At 36.8% G+C, this 20,249-nt stretch overlaps 1 protein-coding gene across 1 annotated transcript in view; it reads left to right on the plus strand.

Moving 5' to 3' along the window:
- snky (ubiquitin protein ligase sneaky) overlaps positions 1–20,249 on the plus strand; it is an 80,541-nt gene that overhangs the window by 37,464 nt on the left and 22,828 nt on the right. The window contains exons 4-5 of the mRNA XM_090380714.1: positions 9,748–9,875; positions 11,196–11,243. Of these exons, the coding sequence (XP_090236840.1) occupies positions 9,748–9,875; positions 11,196–11,243 (176 nt within the window). The remainder of the gene's footprint in view (positions 1–9,747; positions 9,876–11,195; positions 11,244–20,249) is intronic.

The raw sequence follows: 20,249 nt of genomic DNA on the forward strand, positions 1-20,249 counted from the left end.
TTGCGTTTGTGGGGTAGGCTTGTAACTTCAGTAGGGTGGAAGTGAATTGCAAATAATTAGTTTAGTTAAAAATTTAATTATTTAATATTCATTCATTCCCCCCCCCCCTACAACGTGCCTCCAGTAATCCTGCTCTGCTCGACTGGTGTGAAAAGCCTAGTAGCTTCTACAATTACTTCCCCGAATGCTCCCCCATTCCCAACTGATGTTACTGTTGGTACCATCAGATAGATTTTAAAAATTGTCTGAGACCATTGTGCTTAAGCCTTTATCTACAGATTCTTAGTGAATGAAAGTCACTACTGATGATAAGATCAAGAACACTGCTTTCTCTCGTAGCTAATGTGGAAGATGGTCATAGAATATCTCTAGATAAAAATATATAAAATTAAAAGTCTGGATTTATTAATATACACTTATATAACACACTTTTATGTTTTGAGTGCATAATTTGGGGCGTTAATACCAATACCAATTATTATTACACTAAACACGTACAAATTTTTATAGATATCATTTACTTAGCTGATTATTCCTGTTTTTTTTCCCTTAAAAATGACTTTTTTTGTATTATCCAACTTTCCTGAAATGTTGCCCTCCTTTTCCTATTACTTTAAGTATTTGCATATCGCGAGAGTTCTCCAGTTACTTACCACACGCGATCTGTGAAGGATGCCTTTAGCTAAGAAAAAAAAATGCTGCGCCTCCCCTCTTCCAAAAAAAAAGTTTCCTGCCCCTAAAGACCAATCCGCTTTCTGGTTGATATTATTAAACTTCGACAGATGTTACAAGCAATGGCTTCCCCGTTGCAAACACTTGTGCATAGGCGTAACCTGGAAATAGAAGTCACCACTCCTTCACTTAAAAGAATTATGCCAACTTTTAAACCACGAAACGTGAAATAGGAAAATGATAAAATTGTAATAAAATGTAATAAAATTGTTGAAAAATTAAAACTTTGTCTTTCAGGTGGCTGCATTAATTCACAGACTGAATTAATATGGCAGAAATTTAAATATTTATTTTTTCACTTCGTGTTAATTAAACTAGTTAATTCGGTGTCACGCGTGTTTACTACACTATCAATAGTCTTCTTTACTAAACTAAGGGCCTCTTGCATGTTGCACAGTGCAACTAATCGTCGTCCTCCCTACATTTGTGGGAAAAGGCCTGTGGTTCGAATCCCGTCAGTGATGAAAGCTGGTGATGGTGGTGGTGGTGGTGCAATGCAGAGGGGTTTTAGGAGCATCAGCAACTAAGGCCATATTGCTCCGTATATACTGTCTGTAAATTGCGTGTGTTCTGTGGTCGTTTTTCTGTTTGCTGGATAAAAAAACCCAAGTTTCCGGGAGAATAAACAACGCTACCCTCGCCTGAAACTGACTAACTCAGCCACGTTGTGAAAAAGGACCATGAAAATTTATCGCGTCGTTAACAGGATATGATGTGAGGAAGCTTGATGGGCATTTTTTCATAATGGCTAAGTTAATTTGTCTCAGAGGAGAATTTCATGGATGAAAAACCCTTAACTCGAGTTTTTCATCTAGCAAACAGGCAAATCGACCACAGAATTTACGCAATTTACAGACAGGGCATACTGATGTCTCATCATAGCCTTAGTCGCTTTGGCAGCACTTAACACATATATACAATAAATTTGTTGTGGATAGACTTGAACAATGGAAAATTGCTTTAAGGAGTACTGATTATCCAAACATGCCCTGATCTCCACAGCATCAATTACAGATGCGGTTTCCACCCTACTTCATGTAATATAACAGGCTTTGTTCTCTTCTAAAATTCAACAGCAGTGGCACTTCGATTAATCTACGCTGCTTGAAGATAAACAGGAAATTTCAGATTATTATAGAGCCACCGAATTTGTGTGAACTTCCAAGGTCATGTTAGCCATATCGAAAGTGAAGCATGCTTCATAAATAACTGATTAAGTCCAGAATAAATAAGAATTGAATGAATTAGAAATGCACCGTTGATTTGTGTTAAATACAGTTCAATGAAGTACTGCCAATAGGTTTCCATATAAGAATCTCTAACACATCTATTCCAAAAGTTTCTATTACAAAGAATCTCAAATGAAACCACTTATTCCTAATAAATGACGAAAATTCTTATTCACATCCTTGTTCATAGTGTATGACTACCGGATGTTAGGGGTGGCTACCGACATGACTCACACAATTGTTACGTAAGATTGTACAATTGTAAGGTTACTATTAGGGTGAATGGCACTCACCTGTTCGATAGTTATTAATTCACTTCCATTTCTGTTGAAACTGGATACGTCAGAGATAATTGTAGGACTGTTATCAAAGTGAATGCGTAGAACGTTTATTATTTCTGGTTATCAGAGCCGAAATTTGCCATATTAAATAAAAGCAAGTAGTCTCTTTCTTCCTCTTCTGTACTTTTCGCTGTCATTATTTCTTACTCCTATCAGTGACGAATCCTTTTAACTTTGGAGTTATGAGAAAATCAAAACCATCTGTGCGAACCTTATTTCGGCATCTGCCATATTTTCTTGGCATCCTGGAATATTCAGCTTGTTCATAATATCAGTTCTTTTTGACCCAGTCACGTAATATCTACCGTTTGGTTATTAAAGTATCGAAACTAGGACAGATGGTATCTTTGTATTATATATCCAGCATGAAATAATTCAACCTAATGAATAAGTTCATTGTATTCTAAGAGGACGTCCTATAAAATTAACTGATATTGTAAATTTCTCCAAGAGAGAACTTACAAAATCCTCCCAAACGTTTTGCTTTCAATTAATTACATTGGAGTAATCCTCTACGAAACCATAAATTATTATAATCAATTCTGGGTGTATTCATATCTTCAAAAATTATAAAAAGACAATAAGCTTAAAAGTTCGTCTTTTTGTAGTGATAAATCAATTCATTTGGCAACTTTTTCCCTAAATAGGCACGATCACAGTGGAATTTTAATCATATTCCATCAGGATTTCATTACAGTTTGGAAGGTATCTTTAACGAAGAAACAAATGGGTTAACAAAGTGTCCTCTAGCAGCTACATACTGTATTTTGAAATAACCACAGAAGATTGGCATGCTTTGTGAACGTTTTTATATCCTCGCATTTGTCGACATAACCAAACATATTTAGTATGATTGACTCAGATATGAGATACAGTTTATAGAGGCCGAAAAAGATGAATACACTCTTCATCAGAATATGGAGAAAACTCACTATAACGAAGATTGTACACATGCCTATCTTTTCTGGCCACCAGAAATTTACTGAGCGAGTACTCTCAAAAAAATTATTGTCTAGATTATCTGTTTGTTTGTTTGTTTGTTTGTTTATGGGCTTTACGGCGCAAGGACAGCAAGGCCATAATGCGCCTAACTATAGTGATATATTATTTATACATGTCCTCACATGCGCGGATATGAGGCTGAGTACAGGCAGTGTACGTTTCTTCCCTATAAACTTTTGAATATACTATACTGAATTCTTTGGCTGGTTTGTTTTATAACAAAATAAATAAAGTTATAAGAAACTCAGTTTCTATTTTAAAAAAATAGTAACAATCGATAACACCGGTCTCCATTTTAAGAAAAAGTTCTCTGATGTTTTACTGCTGATAAGAAACCTGGACTACATTTTTAATGGGAATTTCGAAAGTTATTTGAAATTTTCTCTATCGCGTCAGACGTTTTTACAAATAAAAAAAAAAAACAAACGAAAATATTGATGGAAGTGCTTCTGGTTTATTTTGCATTTCTACAGATTTTACAAATACATTATGTTTATATAAAAAGGCCGATAAAATTAGTTAAAAAAAGAACATCAAAAGCTACGTTTTCCTGTCAAACATAGATGGCTGCAAGCTGGATTTCTTTTACAGTAGACTGGTTAAACTTGCACCTTTTTTAAGGGCAGCTAGTTTCGGTGACTATTTCACTTTTAGGTATCCAGCAGTAGTCAACCATTATACTGACATTCCATCCCCCTTGGTGCCTTTTTTCCTTTTCTTTCATATCCTGATAGATTCTCCCCCTCCTCTTCACTTAAAAAACCTAAATTTTCTGAGAAATAGTTGCGATGACAGTGCAAGAAGTATATCTCGTATTGTTCCCTAGTTTTCTGAACTTCTCCAGCATGTCAATCACGACTGTTTCATAATCTGGGTGTTTATTGTTTCTCAGAAATTGCGTTCATATTTTAAAGCCAGTCCAACCTTCTCTTTTAGCTTGGTTCACGTATTCTTTAAATGCAGCAGGTTTTAGATTAGAGGTTCAAACAAAAATTCTCTCATATTTTCGTATGTAAGCGATGGAAATTTAGTTCTACTTGAAACAATTTCCTTCTTTATTCAGGACTTCAACGAAGTGTTCCATTAACTTTATATACAAAGGAGGTACCAGTACTTTGTTTCTATCTACTGGTTGCTTTTAATGTCCTTTGAATCTGTTGTCGCAGACTATCTTGACTAACACACTTTCCTTTCCCAATGTTTACTTCTTGCTCGACTCTGCCACTAGCACAGAAAGCAAAGCATTTTTTGTGTAATCAAGTTGTTGGCCGAGTAGCAGAGTAATAACTTTAAAATTTCCACACACTAGCCAGCCAAGGTTCTTTGTACTGATTTTTTTTCAAAAGAAGCTTAACATTTTCGTAGTTTTCTTGAATGGGCGACAGGAATTGATGCATACTTGTTTCCATTATGAAGGAGAACTCCTCTGAGATTTTGCTTCGATGAGTCAGTAAACAAGTCTCCACTCTGTGGAGACTTGTTTACTGACTCATCGAAGCAAAAGTTTACTGACTCATCGAAGTCAGTAAACAAGTCTCCACTCTGTGGAGACTTGTTTACTGACTTTGAAAATTTTGAAAATTTGAATTTCAGTTATGAACATTTTAAAAATTTTAAAAATGTTCATAACTGCAGGAATTTTGTTGTAGTATATTACTACACCTTCTTCAGAAAAATAGAAGAAGAATTCCTTTTCGCAATGTCTATACCATGAAAAGACTGTTCATGGGGCCAGCAAATTCTTGGATTTTCTTCATCGTAAAAGCTCTTTATCCTCTTTGGGTAGATTTAAATGTCTCACGAGCTTATCGAATTCACTTTATGCAAACAGCTGTGGTTCAGAGTCTTAAATCGTCACAATATTTTAATATCACCCTCTAGACCAGAAATGTCACATTCGGGATATGATGGAATCTGTTCAATAACAACTAGTGGAGGTAGTACCGGTAGTTCAGATCCACTGTATACTGCCTTACAGCTGTTGTGGTACACAATGCTCTTCTTGTTCTTCATTTTATAACCTGCTTATAACGAAACAAAAGTAGCAGCCGTTAATATGATCTCAAGGTTCCCTCCTACACCATGGGAACAACAAACCCTCTATGCGTGTAGGGCACACTTTGTAGGGGGGGACTTTTTTATTTTTGTCGCCTAATTTAACTCCAAAATATGTGATTTATACATCTTTCCCAAATGATATTATATCCTGCCTGACTTTGTTTCGCCACAACATAGTTATTGCACATATGACAAAACATTGTTCACACAACCACGAGTTGCCATTGCCAAGACACAATATGAAAATCGCGTTAGAAGCATATACTGGTTAACACGCCTACCTGCACGAAAAAACAACTGAATGCAGAAGAAACACTTCGCTGGTTTCTAGATCTACCTGACTTGCTGGTTTCGACATGTCTAAACATTTCTAGGCACGTCTATACCTGTCAATCAAAATGGAAGTAGTACGCATATCGCGTATACATGGAATGTGTATCTAAAAAAACAAGTTCTTACTGTTTTACAAAAAAGATGTACATAATAGCAAAAAACAGTTTGGATTTTTCGAATTAGTATTAGTATTAGTAACGGCCGCATGGTGCAAGAAAGCCTATGACTTATGCTGCACCAGCCAAAAAAAAAAAAAAAAAAAAAAAAAAATCCGAACAAAACAATGATAAAAACAAAAAAAAAAATAAATAAATAAAATAAATAACTAAATAATAATAATTAATAAATAAAAAATAAAAAAATAAATAAAAAGGAAATTAAACCTATCATCCTATGCGCTTCCCTTACCCGAAAGTACTATCCAGATGACCTATGAATTTCCCCAAACTGTCGGCCTCTACCACCCATGAAGGCAACTTATTCCAGTAATTTATAACTCGCTGGCTAAAATAGAACTTCCTGCAATCCAATCTAAACATTTCCCCCCGTAACTTGAATTGATGTCCCCTAGTTCTAGCATCATTTATAATCTTGAAAATTTTGTCCTCATTCATTTTACTGATGCCTCTCAGAGTCTTAAACACCTCAATCAAATCTCCTCTAAGGTGTCTAGTTTCCAAACTCTGCAACCCACATATTCGAAGTCTTTCTTCATAAGGACGCCCTTTTGCCAATCTCACCAGGCCAGTTACCGTTCTTTGCACCCTTTCAAGAAGCTCGATGTCTTTCTTTAGGTGCGGTCTCCATACTTGAACACAGTATTCCAAGTGTGGTCTAACATAAGCCTTATATAATGGGATTATCACGTAGCTATCTCTACTCGCAAAAGTTCGATAGATCATCGATAGGACACCATGGGCCTTCCTTGCAACCTGTTTACAATGCTCAGAGAATTTCATGTCTGACCGTATCGTAACACCCAAGTCCCTTTCCTCCAGTACTGGGTTTAGTTGAACTCCACCAAGTGAATAAGTTTTTTTGGGATTACTGTTTCCCAGGTGTAATACCTTACACTTTGTTGGATTAAAGCACAGCTGCCATTTTTCTGACCATTCTTGAAGTCTATCTAGGTCTCTCTGAAGAAGCTCAGCTTGACAGTGATCATTAACTACTCTACCAATTTTAACGTCATCTGCAAATTTAGACATCACGCCCTCTATCCCTTCATCAATGTCGTTTATGAAAATTAAAAACAACAGTGGTCCTAATACTGATCCTTGGGGAACCCCACTTCTTACATCAACCCAATCTGAGGAATAGCCATTTATCACAACCCTCTGCCTCCTGCCCTGAAGCCATCCTTCTATCCATCTAAGGATTTCCCCAGTGATTCCAACCTGTTCCAGCTTATAAAGCAACCGCTCATGTGGGACTGAGTCAAAAGCTTTGCTGAAATCTAAATAAACAATGTCGAAATTATTCCCTAAATCCAGCTCGTGAGTGACCCTTTCGAAATAGCGAACTAGATTTGTTAAACATGATTTTCCCTTTACAAAACCATGCTGAGTATCCTTGAGAATTTAAATTCGATCCAAATGATCCTGAATTCCACCCTTGATCATTGCCTCCATGATTTTCCCTACTACTGAAGTCAGACTGACAGGTCGATAATTTCCAACTTCACTTTTGGAGCCACCCTTATGTATGGGAGATACATTTGCACTTTTCCAATCCAAGGGAATCTCCCCAGAGTCTAGTGATGCTCGCATAATTAGCCTCAATGGTTCAATGCACTCGCTTGCCGCATCCCTTAAGATTATAGGGTATATTCCATCAACTCCAGGAGCCTTACTGGTCTGTAGGCTCGAAAGTTTTTTCATTAAATAATCTTCCGAAATTTCAATATCATTAATTATATATTTTTTAACTTCGCTCCCACAATTTCCCATTGCCACAAAAGGCTTTTCATTTGTAAATATCGATGCAAAATAACTGTTGAGTTCATCTGCAACGGCAGCTAGTGTATTTAATACTATCCTCTTTCCCTTACGTAAAGGTCCGATCTGGTTTGTCCTGCTCTTCTTGGCATTTATATATGTGAAGAATTCTTTATCCCCCCCCTCTTTGCTCTGTTTGCTAGTGATTTCTCATAAACTGCCTTTGCCTGTCGAACCTTTTCTGTGGCTCTATTACAGATCATCTTGTAGCTGTTATAGGCTTCAGTACATTTTATTGCTCTGTAACCTTTTCATGCCACCTTTTTCTGCTCAAGTAATGTGGCAACTTCACTATTCATCCAACTTGGAACCCTTCTCGTGGAGTATTTTTTTAATGGTATATACGCATTCAAGGCATCTGTGATTAATGTTTTAAAAGCGTACCACAGTTCAATTGTATTCATTCTCAGCGCGATATCTACCCAGTTAATAGAGGCCATGTAGCACCTTAAGGCATCGTAATTTCCTTTTCTGAAATTAAAACCCATTCCTTTGCCTTTTACTTCTGCTACCTCTCTCGTCATCATCCACCGTAGAACTCCGTGATCACTTCATGCTACTGGTTCCTCTACTGTCAGCCCTGTTATGTCATCTGATTCATGGGTGATGATGAGGTCTAGGATATTCTTTTCTCTGGTACTTTCCCTGACATGTTGATACAAATAACAGTCATCTAGTTGATTTAAAAATTTTGTTCCCCATGTCGAGTTCCCTTCCCATTTACTCCAATCAATTAGAGGCAAATTGAAATCACCCATAATAAGGCATTGACGCTTACTTGCCCATTCCATTTGCATGTAGAGGCTTTTGTCATAATCTTCACAATCACCAGGTCTGTAGATTACTCCTACTCGCATTATACCTTTGTTTCCAACTATCTCACACCATACAGACTCTATACTAGCATGTGAAATGTCTGAATCCGGGAAAGCTATCGTCGCGCTCAGGCTGATTCTGATAAGAAGCATTACCCCACCACCCCTTCTATCTACTCTATCCTTCCTAAATACATTATACAAGCCGTACTGAAACTCATCATCCCCAATTTCCGGGTGGCACCACGTCTCTGTAAGCCCTATTATGTCCACGTTACTTGTTTTAACCAGCAGTTCGAATTCGCTCATTTTATTGACGACACTTCTAACGTTACTGTATAAACAATTAAGATTTACTGTTCTTGTATATTTAACAACCCTAACACAACCCTTGAAGTTTTTTAGGCTCTCTTCCCTGATATTAGCTACCTGCTCACGTGAAACGTCTTTGCCCCCAGAACATCTAGATAATACGTCCAGTTGGGGTAACAGATAAGAACTCTTAAGGTATGTGCAAGAGTTACATTGACCAATATTATCAGATAAACGCGTGTCGGTATTACCCACATCCCCCCTAACTAGCAGTTTCCCTGAACCTTTAAGGTATCCTCAATAATACTGGCAAAAACTTTTGCACCACCTTCGTTTAAGTGTATCCCGTCTCTACAAAACAAATTCCTTCTGCCTACAAGTGTGGGCCAAGCTGATAGAAATTTCCCCCCTAAAGCCTTGCAGATTCCTTCAAGTGTTGAGTTAATCCATAAGGCTTTTAACATATAATCCTCCAATCGTGTCTGGGCAGAATTGCAGACACATAGACATTATGGCCTAGCTCGCGACATTTCCTCAGCATGGTCCTGTATTTTTCCAACAAATCGTCAGATCGTGTACGTTTAATATCGTTTGTCCCCACATGAATAATAATATTTTCTTTACCCCCTTTAAAATCTGACAATCTCTTGGTGACATCATTAATAGTTGCTCCCGGCAGACATACCCTGGTTCTGCTCTACCTATCTTTATTACAAAAAATATTCCCCGTTTCCCTGACAATGGAATCTCCTAATAAAACAATGTCCTTTTTAACCAGAGCAGTAAAATTGGCAGTAAAAGTATACCCAGAAACACCACGAATCTTTGGAGACATTAAAATCTATGTAGACCAACGATAATTATCACGCTGAATTCTATTATAGTTTTTAGTTCTTCGTAATTATTTAATACGATTCTCTTTCACTAGCTTTTGCTGGTCGTCGGGCGTGTGATGCCAGTAAGGCAATGAATCCCGGATTCGGAGAAAGCGTTGAAACAGCAGATGCTGTAGATAAGGAATTCAATAAGAACTTTCAAGTCAAGATGCAGTACAAGGTAAAATATCCACGCATAACAAGTATTTGGATAATGCAAATTTTTTACTCATTACTTATAATTAAATTTTCTCGTCGTATTTCCATATTTATTCCAGACTTGTTAAAAAAAAAAAAGATGCGATTCGGAAATTTGTACCAAATTTCTCAAAAAATAAAAATGAACAATGGTCTGAGAATTATAACTATAATCTGATGAACCTCCGGGTTATGAAAGATATTTTAATTTTTAACTTTGATACACTATCTCTAAACAACGAATACTTTTACATGTTTTTCATTTTTTTTTTGCAAGTGAAACATTTGAAGTTTATTAACACTTCGAACAATGTAATAGTAGCTTTGTTGATAGCACTAGTCAATGAATTTTCCAGATTCTGTACATATCTCTGTACATCCTCTTCAAGGTCGAACGAGGACACCACGGCCAAGACCCGACCCTTTACACCAGCAAGAAATTAATACGATTATATTAATTAATTAATTAATTCTTGGCGATGAACCAAACAATTATTCTATGTATTTGTGATAATGAAAGTAATTCGAAGTCTTTCCGAAATCATTTTCAAAGCAATATTGGATCATTGCGGTAAGTAGAACGGAAAGTTATGTCATCAGTCTCTATTTCCGCTTCGACACACCAGTTACGGAACGAATTACGAGTACTACTCTATTGAGAATAATTTTATGGGCTTGATGTGTTGTAATGAAAAGCCTCTCTCTCTCCTTGATATTGAGAACGGAAAAAGATAAAGAGATTGACTGAAATAAAAAAGCAGAAAGTGTACTATGGCCTCATTTACCACCTCATATTCCAAGCGCCGAGAGAGACTCTTCATCAGATATCTAATTCGTGCTTATCTCTAGCTAAAGTTAACGTGGACAGTTTACGCAATGAAGGCCTTTACGTCTTGATAGAACTTAACGTAAAAATCTTTATTAGTTATTGCATAAAATCTGGAACAAACAAACGAAAAAAGTTTAGTTTATTCCGAAATGAAAGTTCCAAGCTCTGTCTCTGACGATTTGCACTACCTTCTGATGTTTCCAGAGCAGGTTAATAAATAGCAATGGAGCTTAAACACCTCAAATTCTTATTTAAATATTTTCAAATTCTTGCTTAAATATCTTTCAAATTCTTGAGCAAATATTTCACTAATAAAAGTTTTGACGCTATTCGTTACTTTAATCACAATTTTTATGCAATCCCACAGCTAATTCTGACGGAGGAAGAAGTGGACCAAGTCACCCCAGAAGACGTTGGGAATGCTATCGAATACCAGTTTAACGTTCGTAAAAAGAATTTCGATTTCATGATGAGTTTAATGAACCGTCTTTTGACGCTGATGTTTATCCATGTGTTCAGTCTGTAAGTATTCCTTCCACAGTAATACAATCACTAAATCACTAAACTCTGCAGAAATCAAAGAGTTTATTGAAATGTGATTAAGTAGACCCCTAATACCTGTGATTGCTTACAACCTAGACCAATCCTAGACTTCAGAGGGTCTCGGATGCAAGAATTAAGGATTTAGTCCACTCAGTCCTTCTTGACGAAACTTAGCAGTCCTTTGCTGGAATCTGGAGCCATTTTCAATTGGGGTTCAAGGTGCATTTCATCCGTTGCCCAATTCCACCTAAGGACTGGCCTTGTTTACAACGTAAGAGCAGGCACTTTGTTTTAAAAGTCTGAATGAAATACTGCAAGTTAATTGTTTCCTTTACTAGATAGTTGGGACTAGCACTTTACGCAGTTGATAATGTTACCACGCCTCAGAAACACAACTGAAATACTGTCTGATTTATTCCAAAAAGCAAGTTCAAAGTGCCACATAGGTAATCAGTCAATACAAAAATAATGAGAGTTCTATTAACCCACTAATTTAGACTTTACTTCATCAAATGTATATTTGAAGTAGGGCCGTATTAACGTACAGCCTGGTAGTGATCCCGTCCATTATAAGCTCTTAGGGGCTGCATCAATTCAGTATTACTGGAATCTCATATAGTGAGAATGGGCAGCATTTTTTTGATTTCATCCAGACTTTTTAATTCTTGAAATGGATCTAATTTGATGCCTTTATATAATGTTGTTTTTATTATTATTATTGTTGTTGTTGTTATATTATTTCTCCGTAATGGGGGATACAACCCGTGTCAAGTACTGGCACGAAGTGGACTGGGTGGTTGTTATGTCCAGTGTTACTGTTGGTCGAGGAATTCGCTGACTACCCTACAGGTGCCAGGATTGCGACTTTCTGGAGTTCCTTGTGGGTGTTCTCTGCGAGGTCCATTTCTACTAGGCTCTTGTATAGGGTCTTTGGCACCATAGCGGTGGTTGACACGATGATCGGGATGGCCGATGCCACATCTGTCTTAGGTCAGTGTACTTCCTAATCTTTTCCTCTTGAGTTTTCTGGGGGTTTCCAGTGTTGGGCACAGCTATGTCGATCAGATAAGTAGCCTTTTCCTTCCTATCGAAAAGGGTTATATCCTGTCTGTTGTGCGGGATAGTCTTGTCCGTTATCATGGCGCGGTTCCAGTAGAGTTTATGGATTGGGGTTTCTGGTGCAGCCTGGAGTTCATGCTTGTAATATGGTACACTTTCTTTGATTAACTGGTATTTCTTCGCTAGCTTCTGATGCATCATCCTTGCTACCTGGTCGTGTCTACGAGTGTACTCCGTCTGGGTGATCACCCTACATCCTCCGGTGATGTGTTGAATTGTTTCTGAGACCAGGTGGCATCGTCGACATGTGTCATCTGTCGCACCGGACTACTTGGTGATGCATTTTCTATAGTTCCTGGCGTTGATTACCTGGTCTTGGATGGCCCAGCATGAATCCTTCAGTCGCGGGGAAGCAATTTAAGAGTTTTAAAAAACTCTTGGATAAATATGTGATCATGAGCTGATATCTTCAAGTACCTTTTTTGTTGGTGATTTTAATATTAACCTTTTCAAAAACTCACCTTCACATCCAATAATAAATAATTATTGCTTAAGATTGAATGGCTGCGGTTTTCAACAGGTAATATTTGCAATAACAAGACAACATAATCGTGAAATAGCTTTGTAAGCTCATGTACAAATCATATTTCAACTAACATTAATTTATCTCAAGTTACTCACATTTTGAAAAATGCTTTTTTAGATCATTTTGCCACCATGTGTGCACATCATTCTGACTTATGCAGTCATTTTTATAAACCTAAAGACACTTGACCAATTTCTGTATCTTTCGCCAAAACTGTTCTATAAAAGAGTTAACTTTATAGTACAGGATCATATGAATAATTATGACAATATTAACAATGTGTATAATAAATTAATACAAATTATTAACAATTGTAGAACTATTAACAAAAACTCACCTTTAAATCAAAATTCCAATCAAACAACTCTTTCTTCCAGAAAACCTGATAAACGTTGTATTAATCAGGAAATTAAAGATTTGATCTTAGAAAGAGAAACTTTTTATAGAACGTTTTAAGAATTCTCCACCAAAAATATGTTACTACGAAAATTACAAAATTCTTAGAAATAAGGTTAAAGTTTAATAGCTGTTAACCTTATTCCTAAGATTAAATAAAAATTGGGGTAGTCGCAAAAAGGTAATGCACTCGCAAAGATAAGACTAGGGAGAACTCCTTCCTGAAAATTTCCCGTTTCAGTCCAACTTTTCTTTCGAAATTTTGTTTTTAAATATGGCAATCTGTTTTTTACCTGATATAACAGCATTTGCAAAGGTTTTCTTTAATTCTGAAGCAGTCTTGGACGATACATTCTATAACTTCTGGGTTAATATTGTAAGATGTAGATCTTACAAATTAAAATAGAAATATTTGTTTTGCTAAATTAAATCCAGGTAGGGCAATGGAAAGTGAAGATTAGCATTAATGCCCGAGTATTGATTAAAGATAGTAAATATTATATTTAGTCTTAATGTAAATAAGGTTAAAGTTTGAAGAACACTGGAATTAGTAAAGGATAGTTTTAGGCGTGGGAATTAAAATAGTGGCTAAAAGGTAAACAAGTAATTTAAATAATACAGGAGAACAAAAAGAGACAGCGCAATGACTAGAGAAGGGGTGCCATTTGAGAACAGGCGTGAAAGGGTTGCTGAGGGAAAGAACAATAGGATGTGAAACGGGATTATAGGAAGCATCTCTTTTGATCTAAGCCACTGTTAGAAAGTAAACAGGAAATGAGTGGACGTCCAGTGTTCGCATCAAAAGAAAACGGTGTCAGTCAAACTGACTGATATTTGGGTGTTTCGATATATTTAGAGAGAAAAGTGTGAAAACGAAAATAAGTGTTTTTGGAGGTTACCAAACATGAAAAGGTCATACTGCAGTGTGAAAAAAATAAGACATTTCTGGAGAGGGTTGGTTTGTGCGTTAGGAAGACAGATGGGGAGAGTTGTTTTGGCAAATAGAAGGGAATGGAAAATTAAACAGAATATGAGGATTGGTTGGAGTCCTTGGGGGAGGCGTTCCAAACTTCGGAAAAGAGTAAAGTTTGGGGGGAGAAAATTTGAGAGAAATGTGCATTCGGTATCGGACTTCTGTGTGGTGTGGTCTAAGGGGAGAAGGTCGTGAGTTGCGGGTTGAAGTAGAGGTAGGCCAGTTTGGTAATGTAGGACTTGTAGAAAAAGTCTGAAGAGTGGTTCGCGAAGGAACCGCTCATGGGTTCCAGCTCTCACCCGTAGAGAATGAGCCAAGAGTGTACACATATGCCTATATAGCCTACCTGAGATGGTGCGTCCTGTCCGCCACTACGGAAAGCAGAGTGCCCAAGAAAAGGGAGAAACCCAGAGAGCCACATAACTGAAGCAGGACTGTTCACCACGGAGAAACCCAGAATGCCACATAACTGAAGAAAGCCTGTCAGCCAGAAGGAAGCCTGAACGCAAGGAATGTGGGATCAGCTGCCATTTCGGAATGTAAGTCTGTTCCTTGTTTTTTTATTGAACCCCGAACTATTGGACTCATAATCTGAACTCCTGTAATAATTGATTGATAGTTCTTTCTAACGAAGTTAAATTTGAAATAGGCAAGTTAGTACTAAGGTTGAGATAGTTTGTTATGAATGTAAATGATTATGAAATAACGTAATGGTGGTAAAGGGGATGACTAAGCGGATAACTAAGGAGTAATTAAGGTAGAATGAGGTGTGAATCAGTATAGTGAATATTACTGATGTAAGAGGATACCAGTTGTAAAAATCATTTCATGTGTTAAAGGGTAAGAGATCTAACAAAATAATAAGAGTAATTTGTAACGGGTATTACTGATATAAGCGATAAGAATTTAGTAATAGATGAGAAGGAGAGTAATTGCATATTCTTTGATGTTTTATAACATGTAAAATACAATTAATACAAAGTAAAGTGGATAATTTATAACGGATAAGGAGCGACCTCGAGCATTAGGCCTGAGGGTGAGATTGTGTATTGAATTATAGTATTGCTTATATATATGGAATTGGACATGCATATAGGTAGTTTGTTTGTTCTATGTAAATGTTGTATATAATTCTCATTAACGGCTTGTAAATTTTTGTAAATAAATGTGTGTCTTTAATGTTCTGCTAACACCCGCTTTATACACCCTAGAATTGGGAATTGTCTGTAAATTGCAGTCAGGTTTGCGTATATGGGGCTGTTAAAAACATCAGTAGAGATTTAAGTGAATTGATTTTAAGTTAATAAGTTAATTATATTTTATTCATTCACCCACCCTCACAAACAATATGTTACACACTTCCTCAATATCATGTGTGGCCAAATTTTTGAAACTTTAATTTTAAAAAAGCTTAGTCGTACCTTCCTCCTTTGTTTGATAGTTGCCAATACGGTTTTCTTCCAAAAAATCTACTTTCTGAAATCTAACTCTGCATAATCATTTTATACATACCAATCATGATAAACGTAAACGTATTCCGTGATGTATCTCATGAACTTGTTATCTACCTATTTTGTCTCATCTTTACCAAATCTTCCTATTAGAAGTCATTTATCTGTTTGTAGTTGAAAATGAAGCTTCGGTTGCTTTTACAACCGTATAATATTTCACAAGATTCTCCTTTAGACTCCCATCTGTTTAAACTATATCTAAAATATCTGTCATTCCCGTTCCAGTCTGCCAACGTCAAATGGCGACTGGTTATCGAGTGATTTGCATGATTTTCATTCCAGTTTGGTGGTCACCATTAGAAATACGAACTTTTAGGATATTGAAAATGAGTGCAAGTCTATTTACTCGTCAGTGGGTAATAAATGGCCATTACACTGAGATCTTTCTGTCCATTGGTAGACTTTGGTTCAACTACCAAAAGTTGTCCCTATCCCTCTGATAAACACCTAACACTTGGGTGACCCGGCTGTCATTTTCTGATTGAAAGTTACACACCGACAGGTGTGTGACCCTACGGATAAAGCAAGTAATAACATCCAAGTTATCATTTGCCTTATCCGTATCACTCTGTAATGCATTACTTATCGGTGTCTTAAGTACCTAGCTACACAGAAGCTTTCGTTTTTCCAATTGAGTTATAATATAATGATCATTGGGATGACATTCCTGAATTCACCCACGGCAAACCATAGATCCACATTTGTATTATAAGTCTCTTACAATATAAAAAATAAATAAAAATAATAACGAATATTATGGATAGGCTAGTGCTTTCTATCATTAAAGGATTGCTCACCCACCATTATACAAATGATCGGTAATTTGCAGTGATATTGACATTTTGTTTCATGAACCAGAAGATTTTGTTGGATAAATTCTCCCACTCGCGGATGCACACCACACGGATATACGCGTAGATTTTCTCACTTTTTCCTCTCCTTAAGCTGATGAACTTCTCAAGATGAAACACCTGTTGGCAATTATGGTTTTTTTATCGCCCAATTGGGTATTCAGCGTGGCGACTGAGATATACTCTACAAAATAGTGGTAGCAACGCAAAATTTTTCTGTGTAACACGTTCCTCAATAGAATGGGCGTTAATGCTAGGGTGTTCAGTGGCACGTGAATCTAAAAACGGAAAGGAATCTCCGTTAGTACAATTTGACAGACCGTTACGGCCCATTTGTCCCATTGCAGCATACATTTTTGAAACGATTTTAGGCATGCGTTGTGCATCCTCTTTTTCATAACAGTTCCTTCTCTCTCTTCAGGGCTCGCAAGTACAACGACAAATATCTAAGGAAAATCGACTTTGACAATGTCTACATCACCACCTACTTTCGCCATATCGATCTTCGTAGGAAAAAACAGGTAGGAAAATTCTAGTGAAAGAAGCATTAAAGTAGTAAGTTGAAGAATTTGTTTAACAGTGGTCACCACTGGTAGGATAACGAGTCAAAAAACAACAAGCAAACAAAAAACGAAAATGTTTAATTTGTTCCAACTCAAGTTAACACTCCTAATTAGGGCTAGCACAAACCAACTATTATATTAACATGAAATTTGTTATTTTTGTTATCTTTTGAGATACTATCTGGCGAATCTGGTATAAAGAATCCTTTTACTGGTCACGCACTGATTCCGTGAATCCGTGGTATTCGCAATCGAACAATATTACAGACATGATTCGCCTAATACTTTCTTAAATGCAAAAAGCTTTTTCGACTCCTTTTTCCCGCAGTCGCCTAAGTGACTTCGACGAAATTAAATGCGATCCATATGACTCCCTAGACGTTTCTGCAAAAAGTTGAGAATGGAGACTGCAAGCGTGACGAAAGCATTGCTTTTTTGTTCACGTATGGGTTTCTCTCCGCTTTGTCCATTCGATATAAATTATAATGTTTCCTTAAAACCCTCAACAACAGTCAATAGGCAGACTAACTAACACTTGTTTGGTGAAAAAGACGAGATCTCATGGGTGAGTGATGATAAGTGAATGTTTTAGTAAGTCGTTTATACTGAAGATTAGTGCGAATCTAAATCGTTTGCTTTTGTTTGAACGATGCCTTATGACTAATAACCCACATATACACTCAAGGTTGACTTCGGCCATTTTAAATTTTGAATCATTAACCGCAAGGAAGCAACAGTTCAGTTGGCTGCTTTTTATGTCACAATGCAGTGCGGGTTGGAACCAGTGGTCTGAAGCCCGTTTATCTGTTTTCGTGGATTTGGGGAATATATGTCCACGAAACCAGGTGAGGCTTGCGATAGGACGGTATATTCGAAGATGGTAGGAAATTATATGGCATCAGGTTTAGATACACGTATCAGGTTCGAGTTTAGATACAGATCTATAGTCCACTATTGGAAAAAAGATATATACAATTAAAAATTTAAGCGGATGATTCACTTTGGTTCACTTTTTGGATGGTCGCAGTATAACATCCAGTAGATTACTGCCAGCATACATTCGTTCTAGAAAAAACTACTGATTTAATGTTTTGATGGAAGCTTTTTTCCTGCTCGTTAGTCAACGTGCCAATGCCTAAATGCGAATGCAAGATATGAAGTTTCACCGACATACCATTTCTTTTTAACATCGAGCACTTTCTGAACTCCACCTTTGTATGCGCTAGACTTGTTTATCCAAAAAAGGTGTCCACAAAACCTAATGAAAGCCTACAATGCTTTTAGTTCTGTTACACCGAGGTATTTTTTCATAGCTTTCATCCTGCCGAAACGCTCTGAGTTGAGACCCCACAAATATATATATAGAGATACATGCAAACAATTAAAAAATATGAAAGTATAAACAATAATAATAAATAAATAATAATTATATTCATGTCGGTTGGCTGAGCAAATATATAAATGGTATAATTCGTCTTATCAAATCCATGTAATCGATCTCATCACAAAAGCATCATCAAAACGTGCTTGAGGGAAAACCGAAAGCAGATTTGGAATCAGCGTTTCCAAAAATATATCTAATCCACATGTTTTTTTAGATGAAAAATACTTGTTAATATACTGTATATTATATGCTACTTCCCAAAATATAAAGTGCAGTTAATGGTGAGTTTGCCATGCACAATCTTTTCCCTGTGCACAAGACAAACTCGTCATTAACCGCGCCTTCTAATATTTTGGGAAGGTAGCAAATAACACACGTTAACAGGCGTGAGCAAGCGTTCCAAAGGATAATTGATCACAACTTGTAGAATTAATGCCAAAGAGAATGATTCTATCATCGTTGCTAAAGGAGCTGTACTGTTGTCGTGAAACATGCCATTATCTTTTGGGTATAAAAAGCCAAGAATTTAGGAAGCATTCATATTACTTAGGTTCGTCCTAAAGTTCACAAAGCAGGCAAGGATCATGAGAGAATCACTATTGTACCATTAAAACACCATGACACCTTCACCGGATGGTGGACAAAGGATACGGTGCACTCTGAATTCATTGCTTCGCATGACTTATTTCAGATATGATGGTTTCTCTGTAGTACACATTCCGAATCAGTTTCCATTAGATAGAGAAACTGACGCACCTGCCTCGAGCACATGGTTAAAAGAGGGATGCAAGAGTTACAGGATTTAATGGTATAAGTTTATATTATACAGTATAGTTAGTTGGGAGGAGCAGGCGCACCTCGAAATAGCCGCTTTGGGTCCATTCTCTGAATAAGAAAGGTTAATCATCTGACCAAATGTCATTTACGCACCACAGCATATAGATATATCTGTTTCATTCACAAACAAAGTTTACAGATCGCAATACAGTTGCTCAGAATCCGTGCTACTGTATGCCGTTGAGTGGTTCTGTTTGATATGCCTACATTCCAACTTGCACTGTCTGTGATTTTACGCATTTTCGCCCTTTCAATTTTGTTTACACCAGGAGAAAGAAGTAGTTGGTCCGAATCATGACCCACGCCCTTCTTCTGGCTTTATTTGTCCATATTGCTGAAGACGCCTGCAACAATCCATGTTACTCCTTTTAGTCGGTTTTATGAATGATCTCACTGCACAAGAACCGATAATCGTACTTGAACTTAATAATGACGTTTGCTTTTCCCCTTAAAGACAAAATCGGAGGCGATGTAAATGTGCTTATTGGGAAACGCATCTCCATGTATCACTGAGTGAGCGACTGTTCCATTTTAGTTTCGGCACGAGGTACTTGTAAATCTTGTCCGATTCTCCAAAATGTTGGTAAAAATGGCGTAGAACAGGTTTACATTCCCTTCTACATTGAATGTGGAATGGAAATTGTTTCGAGATCAAATTATTGAAATTCTGTCTTGTAAAAGGAGATGAATTGTATAGTTAAAATAAATAACTATTCACTCAAAGAACTGGGTCTATCTGAAAAGAACGGAAAAGTAAGAATGAATATTTTCAATGTTCATAATTATACTATTACTCGCGTATAAATATTCTCAAGTAAGTGATGG

This window comes from Mastigoproctus giganteus, chromosome 9 (assembly GCF_048544385.1).
Source record: "Mastigoproctus giganteus isolate SK-2022 chromosome 9, ASM4854438v1, whole genome shotgun sequence".
In the NCBI taxonomy this organism is placed as follows: Eukaryota; Metazoa; Arthropoda; class Arachnida; order Uropygi; family Thelyphonidae; genus Mastigoproctus; species Mastigoproctus giganteus.